Source organism: Plecotus auritus (assembly GCF_963455305.1).
Source record: "Plecotus auritus genome assembly, chromosome: 9".
In the NCBI taxonomy this organism is placed as follows: domain Eukaryota; kingdom Metazoa; phylum Chordata; class Mammalia; order Chiroptera; family Vespertilionidae; genus Plecotus; species Plecotus auritus.
In genome coordinates, this window is record NC_137783.1 from 149,143,881 (window position 1) to 149,161,347 (window position 17,467).

A 17,467-nucleotide genomic window follows, 5' to 3' on the forward strand; every position below is an offset into this window, starting at 1 on the left:
GAGGCAAATCGCTAGTGGGGGTGATGTGCGGTTCGCACTGTCATTCTGACTCCAGTCCATTCTCTTTTTTGATACAGGGCCTGGCATGCAGTAAGTATTGAACAAAGGTCAGCTGTTCCTACTATTGTCATTATGTGGCACAGACGTGGGGGGCCTTGGAGGAGCAGGTTGAAGGGTCTTTGAGGTCGCCCTTGTACCCAACACTAGCCTAGACCGGAGAACGAGGCAATTCGGAGGAACAGGTGCGTCGGTGGCGTTGGTGAGGGACCCGTTTCCATAGGAACAAACGAATGCTTTAGGAGGGCGCGTGCGCAGATAGGGAACAGGTTGTTGAACCGGCGAAAGGTGACGTAAAAGCGCACGGGGTGAGACGCAGGGCTCGGAACGTCAAAGCCCTGCGTCCTCCGGCGTCCCGGGCGGAGGAAAGGCGCGCTCCTTGGCGGCGGTAACAGCAACCCACATGGACCGAGACTACAGCAACCCCAGCTAAACCGAGGCCGGGCGGCGCGGAGCTGACGTGCGAAGCAACGCGAGCGAGGTGTGGGGGCCGTGCCCGCACCTTTGAAGACCCCCTCAGGGGGAACCGCCGGCGACTGGACCCAGGTCCTGGCTTCGAGGCCCCGCCTCTCGAGTCTTGGGACTAATCGGTTTCAGAGCGCGCGGTCCCGAGCCGCGAACTCTCCAATTGCGGAGGGCGTCGGACACCGCCCAATCCGAAGCAGACAGGTGCGAGGTCCGGAAGGCAGAGACCAATCAGCAGCGGTTGCGGCCTATTGGGGCCGATCTCGGCCAATGAGGAGGTCCGAGTGACATCTCTGCACACCAATCGGGAGTGAGAGAGCGTTTGTGCCTGTCCGCCCTTCCGGCCAGAGCTCTATTTACTAGGGGCGTGCAGCCCGCCTGCCAATCAGAGCGCAGCTGAGTGGCCAGGCAGCCAACCCCGGAGGAGCGGCCGGCCGACGTCCGCCGCACCCAAGAGTTGGGGATGTCCTACAAACCCATCGCCCCCGCCCCCAGCAGCACCCCGGGCTCCAGCACCCCTGGGCCCGGCACCCCAGTCCCTACAGGTGAGGATCCAGCTCCATTCTTGTTCGTCTGCCCGGGCGGTCGAGGTCTCGAAAAGAAGACGGCCCTGAGTTCAGCAGTTCTGGGCCTGTCACTTACACTCCCAGAGCCTCAGTTTGTTTGCTTGTGAAGTGGGCGTGGTCGCGTAAGGGTCTGGTGGGATGCAGGGGTAGGGGTTTATCCCTGAAGTTGAGCATCCTGGAATGAAGCATACCTTTGGAAGGAATCGGGTGAGTCCGGTCGGGGGCTTGGAACGCTAGGAAGCGATGTCCCTGTCCCACTCTGACCTCCTTAACTCGCACATGTTACAGCCGGAAGTGTCCCCTCGCCATCGGGCTCGGTGCCTGGAGCTGCTGCCCCTTTCAGACCACTGTTTAACGACTTTGGACCGCCCTCCATGGGCTATGTGCAGGTGAGTGGGACCGAGAGATTGCCTATGGCTCGCAGTCTGCCCCAGGGCCTGGGTTCACCACCCTGTTCTCTTTTGACATAGGCAATGAAGCCACCCGGCGCCCAGGGCTCCCAGAGCACCTACACGGACTTGTTGTCGGTCATAGAGGAGATGGGCAAAGAGATCCGGCCCACCTATGCCGGCAGCAAGAGCGCCATGGAGCGCCTGAAGAGAGGTGAGTGAGGCTAGGCCCCCACCCCCAGGAAGGAAGGACCTGTGCAGGCCACCTGAGCAAGCCTAGACTAGGGGCAGGATTACTACCCGTAGGTGTATTGAACGGAATTGAAAATTAGTTGATTTCCAGGGAAGGACCAGGGAATTTGTATTTCAACAGGATAAATTTGAGGATTGGCCAGATCTCATCTAGCCCTTCATTAGATTATGGTCCCTCTAACTGAAAGGAAAGCGGGTGGGGAGGGAGGGGTCTTCTTCCGGAGGGTGTGGGTGGGACTGAAGGGTCGCTGAGACCCTGTATGTTACTTCCCCATCCCCACTCCCACCCTCACCCCAGGCATCATCCATGCCCGGGCCCTAGTCAGAGAGTGCCTGGCAGAGACAGAGCGGAACGCCCGCACGTAACAGGAAGCACCTCCGCCTCCGTGTCTGGACCTTTCCCGGCCACTGCAGGGCACCTGCTTCTCCCTGGCCTTCACCCCGAGTTGCACTTCCTGTCCTGTGTCCCTTGGTGGGTACTCTCCAGGAACCAGGGGGTGGCTCTCACTCGTTGGCAGCACTAACTTGGAACCCCTGGAATACTTAGCAGCGAGGTCACTGTGAGTCCCACTCATGAGCTGCCATCAGCGTTGATCCAACTGGAGTTTTCTTCTTCCTGTAGCCCCCACGACTCAGCACTTAACCCAGGACTTCTCACCACTCTGTCCCAGCCCCCTTCTCCCCCAGCAGGGCTTCAGAAGGCCTGTCACCTCCCTGCCTTGTCTCCTGGGCCATAGCCTCTCTTTTCTCAGTGTGTCTTTTGCTAAACATGTTCTTTTTTTGTATAAATAAAAGATAATTTGGAGTTGTTCTCTCAGCTCTTAGCCTTTCTGAGTTTGGTACTTGTGCTAAGCCTGGTGGCTGGGAAGAAACAGGGACAAAGAAGACTCAGAGTGGTGCAGTGGGTGGGAGAGAGGCCAACGCAGCCTGGCCTGCCTTGCCCGGTGCTGTCCATTAACCTTGGGAGGGACCCTGTTCCTGTCTGTCTGCCCTCAGCCTTCCCAGCTTTAAGTAGTGGAAAGAGTTGAGCTCCTGTAGCTGAGAGCCTTGCCTTGCTTCCCATGGTGCCACCAGGGGGCAGTGCAGGGCCTTGGCCTCCCCCACAGCTGGAGGGCAGTGTCACCAGCCTGGGCCTAGAGGGTTCTACCTCTGGATTAGCAGTGATGCCTGGCAAGGTGGAAATGCCAGTTCACTTAAGCCACGCCTTCATGCCTTAATGCCCTAACAGCCTAAGCTGAATCAGCCCTCAGAGGCTCTGAATACACCCATCTCTGACTCCACAGAGTGGAGAGAGCACTGCTTCCCGCCCCGGAGCACCTGTGAAGCAGAGCCAAGGGCAGGGGACTGGCTTCCAGCATGGGTGCTGCCATCCACTGTCCCAGGGCCTTTAGGGGACTGGGTGTGGTTCACAAGCCCCACCCACGGGTGTCTCAGCCTTTGCCCAGAGTCTGGTGGCTGGTTGGCCAGACTTGTGGACCCGGAAGGTATAGATGGGGCCACATTGAGGGGCTAGTCCTACTAGTGACTAAAGGCCTCTGCTTGGGTGTGTGGCCGAATGACCCTAGAGACCTGGAGCGCTGGAATCCCACCCCCTAAGTAGAGGCAAGCCAGAGACCAGCTTGAGGCCAGACTTTGGGGAGAGGTGATGCATTTCCCCTGGTCTCAGGTGTGAGGGGCTGGGGAGAAAGGGAATAGGACTCTGCCAAAATTCCCTAGCACACGGGCGGGCTGGGCTAGGGTGGGGATAGAAACCAAGAGTGTTTTGGGGATTCCAAAAAGCACATAAGGAGTAAAAAGCACCAGCACCAGCGTTTGGAGAACTGCTTCTTCCCTCACTGCCTTGGGGAAGGAAGGAAGGGGCCGCCCTCCTCCGCCGCAGGCGTGGCTGCCGGGACCCCGCAGGGGTGGGGAGGGCCCGCCAGGCCCAGGAAGGGGGCGGGGCGGCCGCAGTGACGCGGCGAGTGGCGGGGAGGAACGGCTGGGGCGCCGGAGGGCGGACGAGGAGAAAGGTCGGGGCCATGGGCCGGCGCTGCGCCTCCCGAGGGTCCGGCCACTGCTGGAACCCGAGACCGGGGCCGGGGACGCTCAGGGCTCAGACCCATAGCCCGTTCGTCCGCGCCCGTGCCCGGTGAGGGGCGCCCGCCCTCAACTAGAGGTGAGCCAGGACGGGCCAAGAGCACGGCGGGGAACGGGGACGCGGGGAGCAGAGGGAAGTGGGGACAATGGGCTTCTTGCCTGCTCGCTGGGTGCCAGGTGGTGGGCTCGCTAGGTGCAACGGAACCGGGGCGCGGGTGAGTGGAGCGGGTCCTCAGGACTGGAGCCCGTGGGATACCAAGTGGAGCCACTCTTGCCTCAGCCCGAAGAGGAGCCAACCCTTGGGCAGGATGCTGGGGAAGGGGAAGTCGAGGACTGGACTGCCGGCCTTGTTGGGGAAGGCAGGTCTGGGGGGCGGAGCGGTTAGTTATCTGGTCCTGGAAGACAGGTTCGGGTGTGGGGACTGACAGATGCTAAGAGGAGGGGCGCACGGGGCTGCTCCGTGGAGATACACCCCAGGGGACAAGGTTTTAAGTGGACGAAGGGAGTGGGGGACACGAGACCCCACCGACTCCAGGAAAGGGATTCAGGAGACGGCTCCGAGGGACCGCCTGTGGAAGGCAGGCCCGGGAGGAGGGGCACGGGGGCTCCAGTGGGCGGGTCCCCAAGGGATGCTGTTTCGAGGGGGCTTAGAACGCGGCGGGAAAGGCGAGGGTGGCCAGCTCTGCGCTGCTCCGGGGGGCGCGCGTCAGCTCGCGGTTGCCATGGCGACGGGCTGGCGGGGGGCGGGGGCTACACGGAAAAGAGGTCAGCGCTCAGCCTCGCTGCGGCTCCCGGCTCCCCGCGGCAGCTCTGGGTTCGCTTCTGCCGCCCCGGTGGTGGGCCCGGGCATGGGGTCCTGCGGCCCGAACCCCTCGGCCTGTGCGCAGGGCTCGGGACTGCGCGCCGCCGCCCCGCACTGACAGTCGCGCCGTGCCCTGCGCCAGGCGGAGCGGAGGCCGCGCGCATCCTGCTGAGCGCTTTCAGGATGCTCATCAAGGAGTACCACATTCTGCTGCCCATGAGCCTGGACGAGTACCAGGTCGCCCAGCTCTACATGATCCAGGTGAGAGCGATGGGAAGCGGAGACCAAGGGAGCCATACTTCATGCAGGAGCATGCAGGCCGCACCTGGGACAGGGGGCTGGGGCTCAGCCCCAGCAGTCCTGCTCCGGGCCTTGAAAGGGCTGAGGCCAGAGGAGGAGAGAGAGGCCCCCCTTCAGACGCAGGGGGAGATCGTAAGGGCTGTGGGGGAAAAGGCAGAAGGGCCTAGCGTGGCTCCCCATCCCCCAAGTGCCCAGCCTATGTATGATCTCCTTTAATCCTCCTTAGCATCTGTAATCCTGTAGGGGTAGGGAGTACATGGGGAGGCAAGAGTGAGATGCAGGAAGTGGGAGGGGGTCCCCAGAGTTCGCAGGATCCTGGCAAGCCCAGGTCAGGGAGATGGGATGAGGATGGGATGGGATGAGACATCAAGACTGTGAAATACAGGGGCAGGCAAGGGCGTGCTCCTGTCCCGTCCAGAGGATAAGCGAGGGAGGTCTGGGCTAAGAGGAAGGGAGTAGAGGCCTGGCCTTGCGCTGTGAGGAAAATGGGCCAGGGCAGGCTCTCAGGGAGGGGAGAGGGTTGGTCCAGGCCCTCAGGGAGGCCTGTTCCAGATGTGCTCCTGAGTTTTAGGATCAGTCTTCAGGGTCAAGAGGGCCAGGATCCAGCCTCGGGGTGGAGTGGGCCAAGTTGGGGCTCCAGAGCTATAAAAGGGCAGGATCTGAGAGCTCTCAAACGATGAGGGGTGTGGCAGGAGCTGGTTGTGGGGTCCACAGAGGGAGGGGACCAGAGTCAGGTCCTCAGCGTGGCAGGGCACCTTTTACTCTCCTCAGTTCTTCAGCCTCCACCCCGGCCTCTTTGCTGCCCCTGGAACGCGTGCACCATGCTCCCGCCTCAGGAGCTAGCACTGGCTCCCCTCTGCCTTGAATACTTCCACCCCACATCCACTCAGCGCCTCCCACCCTGCCTGAAGCCATGTTCAAATGTTTCTCCCCGAGGCCTTCTCTGCCCATCTATGGAAATAGCAATCCCTATCTCAATCCCCCTTACCCTAATCTGTGCTTTCTTTTTCCCATAGCACTTTGTCTCCAACATACCATAGAATTTGCTTTTTTTCTGTGTCTGTCTGCCTCCATGAGAACATAAGATCCAGGAGGGCAGGGGTCTTGATTCTGTTCAACATACCCTGGTTAATATAACCCTAAACAAAGCCTGGACTAAAGCAGACACTCAGTAGAGACTTGAATGAGTGCATGAGTGCTGGCTTGCAGGACCCAGGGGAGACCGGACAGCAGCTGTGATCCTGATCCCAGGAGCAGCAGGGGGCAGGGTAGGGTCCCAGGGCGTTGGAGGCTAGGACCAGCCCCCCAGGCGCCCCGGGAGAGCTGGGACCCCAGGAGCTGAGCTGGAGGTGAGTTCCGCTTTCTGCTCTGCCCTGGACTACAGAAAAAGAGCCGGGAGGAGTCAAGTGGTGAGGGCAGTGGCGTGGAGATCCTGGCCAACAGGCCCTACACGGATGGGCCCGGTGGCAGTGGGCAGTACACACACAAGGTGTACCACGTGGGCTCCCACATCCCAGGCTGGTTCCGGGCGCTGCTGCCCAAGGCCGCCCTGCAGGTGGAGGAAGAATCCTGGAACGCTTATCCCTACACCCGAACCCGGTGAGTGGGTGGGACCGGCCTGGGGCCACAAGGGGAATAGCCCTGGTGGGCACAGTGGTGACCCTTGCTCCTAACCTCTGCCCAGGTACACCTGCCCCTTTGTGGAGAAATTCTCCATTGAAATAGAGACCTATTATCTGCCTGATGGGGGGCAGCAACCAAATGTCTTTAACCTGAGCGGGGCGGAGAGGAGACAGCGCATCCTGGGTGAGGCCTAAAGCCAGTGGGGGGACCCTGGGGACCCTCTCAGGCTACCTGGCGCCTCGATGGGAAGCTTCCGACAATTCCCAGGCTCTCTGGGGCCGTGGCTTCCTGTCTTCAAAAGGATGCCCTCCCAATCCCGAGGCAGGGAGGGGTGGCAGGGGCTGGAGGGGGCTGGCGGTGCTCAGTGCTGCTGGAACCCCCTCAGACACCATAGACATCGTGCGGGATGCAGTGGCCCCAGGAGAGTACAAAGCAGAAGAGGACCCCCGGCTGTACCGCTCCGTTAAGACAGGCCGAGGACCACTGGCTGATGACTGGGCACACAAGGCGGCTCAGACGGGGCCCCTCATGTGCGCCTATAAGCTGTGCAAGGTCGAGTTCCGATACTGGGGCATGCAGGCCAAGATTGAGCAGTTCATCCACGACGTCGGTGAGCACCAAGCCGCGGGACGTTCCATTGACCCAGCAGGCACCAGCCCAGTGCTTGAGCCAGGATGCTCTCAGGCTACATGGGACACAGACGCATAAAGCCCTCATTTCCACTTGATGTGGTGAGCGCTGAGGCAGAGGGGAGCAGCACAGCCTGCCGGGGGTCGGGGCAGGAATAGCCTTAAGGTAGAGTAAGAGTCAGGCGGGCAAGAAGCTGGCAACATGGTCTCGAGGTCAAAGATTCTAAACCATTCTGTGCATCAAGTGAGACTTAGGGACCTTCAGGAGGGTCACCAACCCCAACCAGCAACATGCTAAGTGCAGGCTCAGACTATGACTCTGATGTCATTCCCAGGGTCCCTCCCACCCCCAGCTCCCAGAGACCCATCCTCTGGCCATGATATCCAGGAGCCCCTGTTTCACACCACCCTAAACCCAACCCCACAGCTCCTGCAGCTCAATCCCGCCCCACCTCCCAGGTCTGAGGGTGGGCCAGCTACAGTTAGAAGGAGCCCTGGCCTGTATGGGGGTGTCCAGGGGCCTGGGTTCACATACAGACTCTCATGGAACCCCCATCGAGCCACTTCCCATCTCTGCACCTGAACTTCCCCTTCTGTAAACGGGGGGAGATTGGGCCAGATGTTAAAAGCTAATGTTGGTCACAACATGCAAGATCTCCTTTAACACACATAACACTCCTCAAGGTAAGGACTATTATTCCCATTTTACAGATGAGGAAATTTAGCTCAGAAAGTAATACAGGCTCCTTGTCTTACATTTGGAAAAATATCAAAGGCACAAATAAGAAAATAAAATCACCCACATATAACCACTATTAAGATTCAGATATATTTCCTTCCAGAAGTTGATCGTTGTACTTCAGCCATTATTACTGTATTTCCTAGACACTGAGGTTTTAAACTTTATTCCCCTGCCTAAGATGAAAATATCCCAGATTGGGTATCATCTTTCCCTACAGCCTTCTTTAAGTGCCAACACTTCCATTAACTATTAGCACCTTCATTAACCATCAACAATTTCATTAGGCTGTTAATGCCTTAATTGTTAACTCCTCTGAAGAAGTCAGTGGAAAGCCAGATGAAAGAGTGAAACAAGTATTGGTTCCAGCTTCCTGTGGTGTGGGGGTGTGGCCCGTGCTCAGAGTCGGGGTGCCCAGGAGGACAGAAGAGGTAGTGGGCAAGGAGGGAGGTGCGGCAGGAAGGCAAGTGTCCCAGTTTCCACTCCCATCCCCTGGATAGCACTCGCCCTGCCCTACTCTGTGGCTCTGGGGAGGCGATGTGCCCAGGGGAGCCATTAACCGACCTTGAAGGCTGAGCGTGTGGACGCTGTGGCAGGGAACTTGGGGCGGGAAGGGCATTGTTCTGATGCCCGGGCACCTACAGGTCTTCGTCGGGTGATGCTGCGCGCCCACCGCCAGGCCTGGTGCTGGCAGGACGAGTGGACAGATCTGAGCATGGCTGACATCCGGGCATTGGAGGAGGAGACAGCCCGCATGCTGGCTCAGCGCATGGCCAAGTGCAACATGGACGGTGAGGGGCCTGAGGCCCAGCCCTCTGGGAAGCCATGCACCGAGGCCCAGGGTGGGGCCAGCCACGCGGGTACCCCCGACGGGCCTGAGGTCCCCCTGGGCCCCGACGCCTCACCTGATGCCAGCTTCGGCAAGCAGTGGTCCTCATCTTCCCGTTCCTCCTACTCGTCCCAGCATGGAGGTGAGGCTGCAGCACGGGATGGGAGGGGGATGGGAGGGAGCCACCGTCAGGCTGATTCCCAGGCTGATGCTGATGTGGTCCTGCAGGGGGCGTGTCTCCTCAGAGCTTGTCTGAGTGGCGCATGCAGAACATTGCCCGGGACTCTGAGAACAGCTCTGAAGACGAGTTCTTTGATGCCCACGGTCAGCACTGCGGGCCCTGGTGGAGGTGGGTGTGTTCCTGAGAAAGGCCTTCCATCCCATGACACAAAGGTCTCCCACCCCTTGTCCCTTCAGAAGGCTTCTCGGACAGTGATGAGGTCTTCCCCAAGGAGATGACCAAGTGGAACTCCAATGACTTCATCGACGCCTTCGCCTCCCCAACAGAGGCCGAGGGGGCGCCAGGTACGGGTCCAGAATCGGGTTGCCAGCACCCCACAGGCAGTGGGGACTTGGAAAACAAGTCAGTCCTAATTTAGTGAGGCCCTAGAATGAGTGTCAGTCCGGAGAGGGTGCTCACTAAACAGATGGACAGCGAGTGGGTAAAGGGGGGATGGAGGGATGGCTGGGCGGTACCCAAAGTTCAGACACAGCACCAAGAATGGAGCAAGTCATTTGGAGGCAGGAGGGCTTCACACGGGAGCTGGGGTCTCAGCTGGATCTGGAAGGACTGGACCCGCTCTGTCCAACAGAACTTTCTGTGTTGATGGACAGGTTCTAGCCACAGGCACATGTGGGAATCAAGCATTTGAAATGTGCTCAATGTGACCAAGGAACTGAAGTTTGAGTTGTATTGTATTTTAATTCATTTCCATTTAAACGGGCACAACTGGAAGTTTGAGTTGTATTGTATTTTAAAATATATATATTTTATTGATTTTTTACAGAGAGGAAGGAAGAGGGATAGATAGTCAGAAACATCGATGAGAGAGAAACATCGATCAGCTGCCTCTTGCACACCTCCTACTGGGGATGTGCCCGCAACCAAGTTACATGCCCTTGACCGGAACCGAACCTGGGACCTTTCAGTCCGCAGGCTGACGCTCTATCCACTGAGCCAAACTGGTTTTGGCTGTATTGTATTTTAATTCATTTCGATTTAAACGGGCACAACTGGATAGTGGCTAATTTTGGACAAGGCAGAGTTAGAAGGAATTTTCCAAGCAAACAGGCATTGTGGGAAGAGGCATTCCTGGTGGCGGAGGAGCGGCACGGAAATGTGAAATGACTTGGGAGAGTCGCGTGAGAGGTCAGAGGAAGGTGGGGGCTGGGCGTACCACTCAGGCAGACAGAAGAGCAGGAGGCTCTGAAGTGTCAGGTGAAGGGACCCCCACAGACCCCTTCGTCCCCTTCACTGGCTATCCCCTGTCCTATAGACCCCGGAGCCGAGGCTGCCAAAGATATGAGGGACGGGGCCCGAGCACCCAGGGACTCCGAGGTAATTATGACCAGCCACCTTGTGTCTCAGTGCTGCCCACCCACCTGCCAGGCCACTGTTCTGACACCCCTGGTACCCACTGTGCCCCGCAGGGCCCAGACGGAGCCGGGGAGCTGGGGCCCGAGGCATGTGCGGTCCACGCCCTCTTCCTCATCCTGCACAGCGGCAGCATCCTGGACTCCGGCCCTGGAGACGCCAACTCCAAGCAGGCTGACGTGCAGACGCTGAACCTGGCCTTCGAGGCCATCACCCGCATCCACTTCCCGGAGGCCCTGGGCCACGTGGCACTGCGCCTGGTGCCCTGCCCACCCATCTGTGCTGCGGCCTATGCCCTTGTCTCCAAGTACTGGTCAGGGGTGGGAGGGCGGGGGGTATACAGGGTCCCCAAGCCGCAGGGATCCACCTGGGGGTTCCAGGGACCGAGAAGACCCCATGGGGGGAAGTGGGGGGAGGCCGGGAAGCCAGACACCTTGGCCAGTCAGCCTCAGAGCTGGACCTCGGTTTCTCGTCAATGGCCTCTGGGGTGCTGCCGCTGCCCACAAAGGCCCCACAGCGCTAGCGCCTGCCAGCAGGCCAAGGGGACTTGGAGGGGCCAGTGAAGGGGCTGCAGACCCCCAGCCACCCACCCACCACACCTCCTCTTCCTCCAGCCTGAGTCCCTACAGCCATGATGGCGACAGCCTGTCCCGCTCTCAGGACCACATTCCGCTGGCCGCCCTGCCGCTATTGGCCACTTCATCCTCCCGATACCAGAGCGCTGTGGCCACTGTCATCACCCGAACCAACCAGGCCTATGCCGCCTTCCTGAGCTCTGCTGAGGGCGCCGGCTTCTGCGGGCAGGTCAGGAGCTGGGACGTTCCAGGGAGCTCATGTGGGCCCTCCATCGCCGGTCAGCCCCTCCTGATGGTGCCACCCTCTCATCCAGGTGGTGCTGATCGGAGACGCTGTAGGCGGGATCCTGGGCTTTGACGCACTCTGTCACAGTGCCTGCGCGGGCACCGGGAGCCGGGGCAGCAGCCGCCGAGGGAGCATGGTCAGTGTGGCACACCCTGCTCCTCAGGAGGGCGGTGCCTCTCCATCTCTAGGGCTCTGCCCCCTGGAACGTGACCTCTGTGCCCTGCCGTCTTGTCCTCTGCTGCCTCGCTCTGTCCCCTCCAAGGCTCTGCCCGCCCACTTGCTTTGACTCCCTGCCCAACAGCCAAGCCTCTCTCCTCACTTCCAAATAAGTAGAAACCACATCGTCTCCGTTCCTGAGGATTTTTGGTCCCCTGTTCCTTCCAGAACAATGAGCTGCTCTCCCCGGAAATCGGCCCAGTAAAGGACCCCCTGGCAGATGGGATGGAGGGACTGGGCCGGGGCAGCCCAGAACCCTCGGCCCTGCCCGCCCAGCGCACCCCCAGCGACATGGTCAATCCTGAACCTGAGGGCTCCCAGAACAGGTGACATTCCTGCCCCATCCCCACCCTGGGTTTGTGCTGGACTATTGAGACAGCAGCACTGAGCAGCCCTCCCACACAGCCTGCAGGTGGCCCCCACAACTGCCTCCTCCTCGGGGGAGCCCAGGCGGGCAAGCACAGCCTCCTGTCCACCCACTGCCACCTCGGAGGCTCCTGATGGCTCCATCAGCGCTGCCCGCCTGGACTTCAAGGTCTCCGGCTTCTTTCTCTTCGGCTCCCCGCTGGGCCTGGTGCTGGCTCTGCGCAAAACCGTGATGCCTGCCTTGGAGGGTGAGCCCCAAGGATGGGGTGGGGTCCGCACCCCATCCTTCATCTGCCCCTCCCCCAGCTCCTACAAATTCATCTCACCTGAGATGCTGGAGTTATTGCCACGCCTCACTGTACCAATGAGAAGGGGAACCTGTGGTCCACAAAGAAGGGGCCTGCCAATGCCAACTTTCCCACAGTGCACTGGGAGGGGCTCACGTCCACAGATGCTCTGTGTGAGAAGAGGTCCAACAAGCATGGGAACCACTTCCTCCTGAGCCACCCCAGCAAAGTGAAGGCTCTGACATATTCGTAGCCAAGAGACCTGCCTCACTAAGCAGGACCCTGGTGACCTCCAGGGAGTGTAGTTTGGGAAGAGCTGGCTCAGGGTCACACAGCATGTCAGGGTGCTGCTGCCCACACCCCCTACCTCCCAGAATGCCCAGGTGACCTCCTCCCGCTTTATCTCCTGGATGCCAGTGGCCCAGATGCGCCCCGCCTGTGAGCAGATCTACAACCTCTTCCACGCGGCCGACCCCTGCGCCTGCCGTCTTGAGCCCCTGCTGGCCCCCAAGTTCCAGGCCATCGCCCCACTTGCTATACCCCGCTACCAGAAGTTCCCCCTGGGAGACGGCACGTCCCTGCTGCTGGGTATGCCCCCAACCAAGATAAAGGGGAGTAGGAGGAGGGCCTCAATAGGGATGAGGATGGGCCCCATCACCCTAGGGGACATGAGGCAGTTCCCACATCCCTGGCAACCTCAGGAGCCCTACCTCAGCCCCTTGGGAGGTCTGCAGACCCTCTGACATTCTGTGCCCGTGGGTGGAGACTGGACTAGAGGAGGCGGAGTGACACTGGTATGCCCGTGAGAGAGCAGCCACCAGTGGATGGGAGGGACCTGCTGTGTGTGTAGGGGTGCTTGTGTGTCCATAGGCACTGTGTTCTCACATGTACATGTATGCACTGGGCCCCATGAGACAAGTGGGCCTGCATTGGGATGGTGGTGACAGGCATTCTGGCAAGAATGTAACAGGCTGTGGGGTGAGCTGAGAGGAGAGAATGCCCGCATCCAGATGTGGAGCAGTTCAGCCTCAGCCATGACCTGACCAGGAGGGCTGGCAGGAAAGATGGTGGAGGTGTGGGCGCTGAGCTGTCCTGGAGCCCCGCCTGCTGCTGAGGTTGCCCCTCCTCCCACAGCTGACACTCTGCAGACCCACTCAGGCCTCTTTCTGGAGGAGCTGGAGATGTTGGTGCCCTCAACGCCCACCTCTACCAGCGGTGCCTTCTGGAAGGGCAGTGAGTTAGGCACCGAGCCACAGGCCCAGCCGGCTGCCCCCAGCACCACCAGTGAGGTGGTTAAGAGTAAGTCAGCCAGCCGAAACCGGTTTGGCTCAGTGAATAGAGCGTTGGCCTGCGGACTGAAGGGTCCCAGGTTCGATTCCGGTCAGGGGCATGTACCTTGGTTGCGGGCACATCCCCAGTGGGAGGTGTGCAGGAGGCAGCTGATCGATGTTTCTCTCTCATCGATGTTTCTGGCTCTCTATCCCTCTCCCTTCCTCTCTGTGAAATATCAATAAAATATATATTTAAAAAAAAAAAAAAAAAAAGAGTAAGTCAGCCAGCCAAATACCCCTGCCCCCAGCATCCGCTCTGCCCCTCCCCTCCAGCACCGAGGCTGGGAGGGAAGAGCACCCAGGGGCCAGGCAGGTGGGCACGGGGTGGGAGGCCACCCTGACTCACCGCCCACCGTGGCTGTGCAGTCCTGGAGCGATGGTGGGGGACCAAGCGGATTGACTACTCACTCTACTGCCCCGAGGCGCTCACGGCCTTCCCCACAGTCACGCTGCCCCACCTCTTCCACGCCAGCTACTGGGAGTCCGCAGACGTGGTAGCCTTCATCCTGCGCCAGGTGGGCCCGGGGATATGGACTGGGGGATGGGAACCAGACGAGAATGAGGGGCTGCGGGCTGGGGGAGGGGCAGCCCCAGAACCCAGTGCAGGTGACCTAGCCTGGGCCTGTGCAGGTGATCGAGAAGGAGCAGCCACAGCTGGCCGAGTGCGAGGAGCCGTCCATCTACAGCCCGGCCTTTCCCAGGGAGAAGTGGCAGCGCAAGCGCACGCAAGTCAAGATCCGGGTAGGTGCACTGCCCTTCACGCCGTCAGAAGCGAGGCCCCGCCCCCTGGCCGCTGGATCCCCGCCTACCTGGCCTTCCAGTCCAGCCCGAGCCCCTAGGGGCCTGGCCCCACCTAATCATATCTTGGCCCCGCCCCTGGGAACCAGGGTCTCTTCCCCTTCCCCCTGCAAGTTAGGTCTCTGATGGGCACTTACCCACCCCAGCTCATCCTCTGCATCTGATTATGTCACAGTCCACTCACACAGGCACTCCTGACCTCCGGGCCCTCCTCCCCGCCCTGCCCCTGCCTCGTCTGGGTGCCTGTCTCTCTTTCATCTGCTTCCTCTGCGTCCCCAACATCTGGCTGCCGCTCATGTCCTCTCCTCCCAACAGAACGTCACTTCCAACCACCGGGCGAACGACACAGTGGTGTGCGAGGGCCGCCCCCAGGTGCTGAATGGGCGCTTCATGTATGGGCCCTTGGATGTGGTCACGCTCACTGGAGAGAAGGTCAGGACACTGGCCTTGGACCCGCCCCCATCAGCCGACCACACCCCCAAGTGGGTGCCCCCGTCCTGCCTCCTGTGTCTTTACTGTCACACATACACAGCTCCCCGAGGCCCCATCCACCCCTAATGACAAGCCCACCTCTGCCCTCCTCCATTCAAAGTCATGTGGCACCCAGGGTCTCCACCCCATGGACGCTCACACCCTCTCACCGCCAGGTGGACGTCTACGTCATGACACAGCCACTGTCCGGCAAGTGGATCCACTTTGGCACGGAGGTCACCAACAGCTCTGGCCGCCTCACTTTCCCGGTGCCCCCTGAGCGTGCGCTGGGCATTGGCGTCTACCCAGTACGAATGATGGTCAGGTGAGCGCGGGGCAGGCCACTCCCCTGCAGGGTGGAACTCCGCTGCACCTCGCCGCCACCTTGCTCACCCCACCTGTGGACCACAGGGGCGACCACACCTATGCCGAGTGCTGCCTGACAGTGGTGGCCCGTGGTACCGAGGCCGTGGTCTTCAGCATAGACGGCTCCTTCACTGCCAGCGTCTCCATCATGGGCAGTGACCCCAAGGTGCGCGCCGGCGCTGTGGATGTGGTCAGGTAGGAGCACCGCCCGGACCCACCCTGGAGACCGACCCCACCTGGCACCTGGAGCTCACTGCCACCCCACCCCGCAGGCACTGGCAGGATGCGGGCTATCTGATTGTTTACGTAACGGGCCGGCCTGATATGCAGAAGCACCGTGTGGTGGCCTGGCTGTCACAGCACAACTTCCCCCACGGCGTCGTCTCCTTCTGCGATGGCCTCACCCATGACCCGCTGCGCCAGAAAGCGATGTTTCTGCAGAGCCTGGTGCAGGAGGTGCGCGATGGGAAGGGACCCGCCTCTGCCCTCAGCCCATCTCCTCTGCCCTCAGCTCATCTCTGGGACCTTAACTGTCCTACGGTCCCACCCTCTCATGTTCCAAGGGGCTCCTAATCCTTAGGGCCAACTAGGGAGACCCAGTCAATCTTGCCTCCCATGGGTGCCGGTGACGTAGGACTCTATGCCCCACCTCTGTCCAACTAGCGTGGCTCCCTAAACTATCTGATCCAGGAAGCCCACCACACCACACCCCCAGCCTCATGCCCTGTCCCAAGGGTGGCTGACTGGCCTCACCCGCTGCAGGTGGAACTGAACATCGTGGCTGGCTATGGATCCCCCAAAGATGTGGCTGTATATGCGGCACTGGGCCTGCCCCCCAGCCAGACCTACATCGTGGGCCGCGCTGTGCGGAAGCTGCAAGCACAGTGCCAGGTAAGGGCCAAGTGAGGTGAGGACTGGGAGCCTGGGTTTCGGGTCATAGGTCCACCTGTGCTGAGGGGGGCGGCTATGGGAAGGGTGGCTGGTCTCAGGGGACCTGGCTCCTCCTAGGACAGGGGTCGTGAGCAACTCGGAGCTGCTGGGCAGATCAGTATTAATAACTCAGGCTGGAGTGCCGACTCCATGTCGCATGGCCCTGGAGCTTTCTTTTTTGTCATTTTATTTATTTATTACATAATTCTTTATTGTTGAAAATATTACATATGTCCCCTTTTTTTCCTCCACTGACTCCCTCCAGCTCACCCCCCCACCCCACCCCTGGCCTTCAGCACCCTATTGTCTGTGTCCATGGGTTATGCATAGATGCATACAAGGTCTTTGGTTGATTACCTCCCCCCACCCACCCTCCCCCGCCTTCCCTCTGAGATTTCACACTCTGTTCCGTGCTTCCATGTCTGGATCTGCTCTGTTCATCAGTTTATTTTGTTACTCAGATTCCACATATGAGTGAGATCATGTGATACTTGTCTTTCTCTGACTTATTTCACTTAGCATGATACTCTCCAGCCTGGACCTTTCTAAGCCCCAATTTCCTGTCTGTAAAATGGAAATGATAAAATGGCACTGGCCTTGACAGCTATCATGAACATCATGTGCTTTACTGCACATCAACACGCACAGGGCTGGGCACAAAAAACGTGCTTGAGAATGTTACCTGCTATTATTAACACCCCACAAAGAAGCCCCCTCTATAGATGTGGAGACTGAGGCTAGGGAGAGGCTAGGAGGAAGGCCAAGGTGCCTGCTCCCAGCCCGAGGTTCCTATCTGCTGAGAGAAGACTCGGGGTCAGGCTCTGCCGTGCCTAGAACGCGGCCAGCACGGACCAGGAGCCTGGAGAGGACGAGGGCAGGGTGTGGGCCTGAGACCACCACCCCTCATCCCTGCCCACCTCTGCCCACAGTTCCTGTCAGATGGCTACGTGGCCCACCTGGGCCAACTGGAAGCTGGCTCCCACCCTCATGCCCCCACGGGACCCTCGAGGGCCACCCTGGCCAAGAGCAGCTATGGTGGGGCTGCCCCTGTGGACTTCCTCCGCAAACAGAGCCAGCTGCTGCGCTCCAGGGGCCCGAGCCAGGCGGAGCGAGAGGGCCCAGGGACACCACCCACCACCCTGACCCGGGGCAAGGGCCGAAGCATCAGCCTCAAGTTGGACTGCGGTGAGGCCTAAACTATGGCTGGACCTGGGTTATTTATTCACACAGGCAGGGGCCCAAATGACCAGGTGTGGGAGGCTGGGGGCCCCGACCTCTGGCCCTCGCCTCCCAACTCCACACTCTGCATCTTTGCCTGCCCCTCAGTGTTACTTCCCTTTCATGTGGGAGGACCCAGGGGGCGAGGGAGGGAGCGGCAAGACCCAGAGGCTTTCAGTGTGTAAACCCATGACAATAAACACCACCTACATCCCACCCGATTGCCCACTTGCCTGGTCTCAGGGTAGCCAAGCCCACCATTTCCAGTTTGATGGAGGCACTGCTGGACAGAGGGGGCCAGG

At 60.0% G+C, this 17,467-nt stretch overlaps 2 protein-coding genes across 5 annotated transcripts; both read left to right on the forward strand.

Moving 5' to 3' along the window:
• Positions 1–360: 360 nt before the first annotated feature.
• On the forward strand, positions 361–2,547 carry CDK2AP2 (cyclin dependent kinase 2 associated protein 2). Of its 3 annotated transcripts, none has more exons than XM_080687794.1 (4): positions 361–1,067; positions 1,377–1,477; positions 1,559–1,691; positions 2,028–2,547. In XM_080687794.1, exons 1-4 carry the CDS (start codon positions 986–988, stop codon positions 2,093–2,095), a joined length of 384 nt encoding a protein of 127 aa, XP_080543920.1. In that variant the 5' UTR covers positions 361–985; the 3' UTR covers positions 2,096–2,547. The 3 variants fall into 3 exon arrangements, with proteins under 3 accessions (XP_080543920.1, XP_080543919.1, XP_080543921.1); XM_080687793.1 differs by having other exon boundaries at positions 368–1,067; positions 2,352–2,547; XM_080687795.1 differs by having other exon boundaries at positions 966–1,295.
• Positions 2,548–3,675: 1,128 nt separating this feature from the next.
• On the forward strand, positions 3,676–17,383 carry PITPNM1 (phosphatidylinositol transfer protein membrane associated 1). Of its 2 annotated transcripts, XM_080642254.1 has the most exons (24): positions 3,676–3,884; positions 4,750–4,868; positions 6,292–6,506; positions 6,592–6,713; positions 6,916–7,140; positions 8,543–8,869; positions 8,956–9,051; positions 9,145–9,252; positions 10,224–10,285; positions 10,378–10,628; positions 10,936–11,125; positions 11,211–11,318; positions 11,567–11,724; positions 11,804–12,012; positions 12,469–12,639; positions 13,186–13,350; positions 13,749–13,897; positions 14,013–14,123; positions 14,496–14,612; positions 14,828–14,976; positions 15,063–15,212; positions 15,290–15,473; positions 15,780–15,908; positions 16,877–17,383. In XM_080642254.1, the coding sequence occupies exons 2-24, from the start codon at positions 4,791–4,793 to the stop codon at positions 17,141–17,143; spliced, it is 3,741 nt and encodes a 1,246-aa protein (XP_080498380.1). In that variant the 5' UTR covers positions 3,676–3,884; positions 4,750–4,790; the 3' UTR covers positions 17,144–17,383. The 2 variants fall into 2 exon arrangements, with proteins under 2 accessions (XP_080498380.1, XP_080498381.1); XM_080642255.1 differs by lacking the exon at positions 3,676–3,884 and having other exon boundaries at positions 4,659–4,868.
• Positions 17,384–17,467: the final 84 nt, after the last annotated feature.

What these genes read in the sequence shown, in the direction of transcription:
- CDK2AP2 (XM_080687793.1), top strand. Translation starts at nt 986, where the DNA reads ATGTCCTACAAACCCATCGCCCCCGCCCCCAGCAGCACCCCGGGCTCC. An exon ending in CGGCACCCCAGTCCCTACAG is followed by an intron (nt 1,068 to 1,376) that starts GTGAGGATCCAG and finishes CACATGTTACAG; the next exon opens with CCGGAAGTGTCCCCTCGCCA. An exon ending in CATGGAGCGCCTGAAGAGAG is followed by an intron (nt 1,692 to 2,351) that starts GTGAGTGAGGCT and finishes TTCTTCCTGTAG; the next exon opens with CCCCCACGACTCAGCACTTA.
- PITPNM1 (XM_080642254.1), top strand. Translation starts at nt 4,791, where the DNA reads ATGCTCATCAAGGAGTACCACATTCTGCTGCCCATGAGCCTGGACGAG. An exon ending in GAGGAGACAGCGCATCCTGG is followed by an intron (nt 6,714 to 6,915) that starts GTGAGGCCTAAA and finishes GAACCCCCTCAG; the next exon opens with ACACCATAGACATCGTGCGG. An exon ending in GAGCACCCAGGGACTCCGAG is followed by an intron (nt 10,286 to 10,377) that starts GTAATTATGACC and finishes TGTGCCCCGCAG; the next exon opens with GGCCCAGACGGAGCCGGGGA.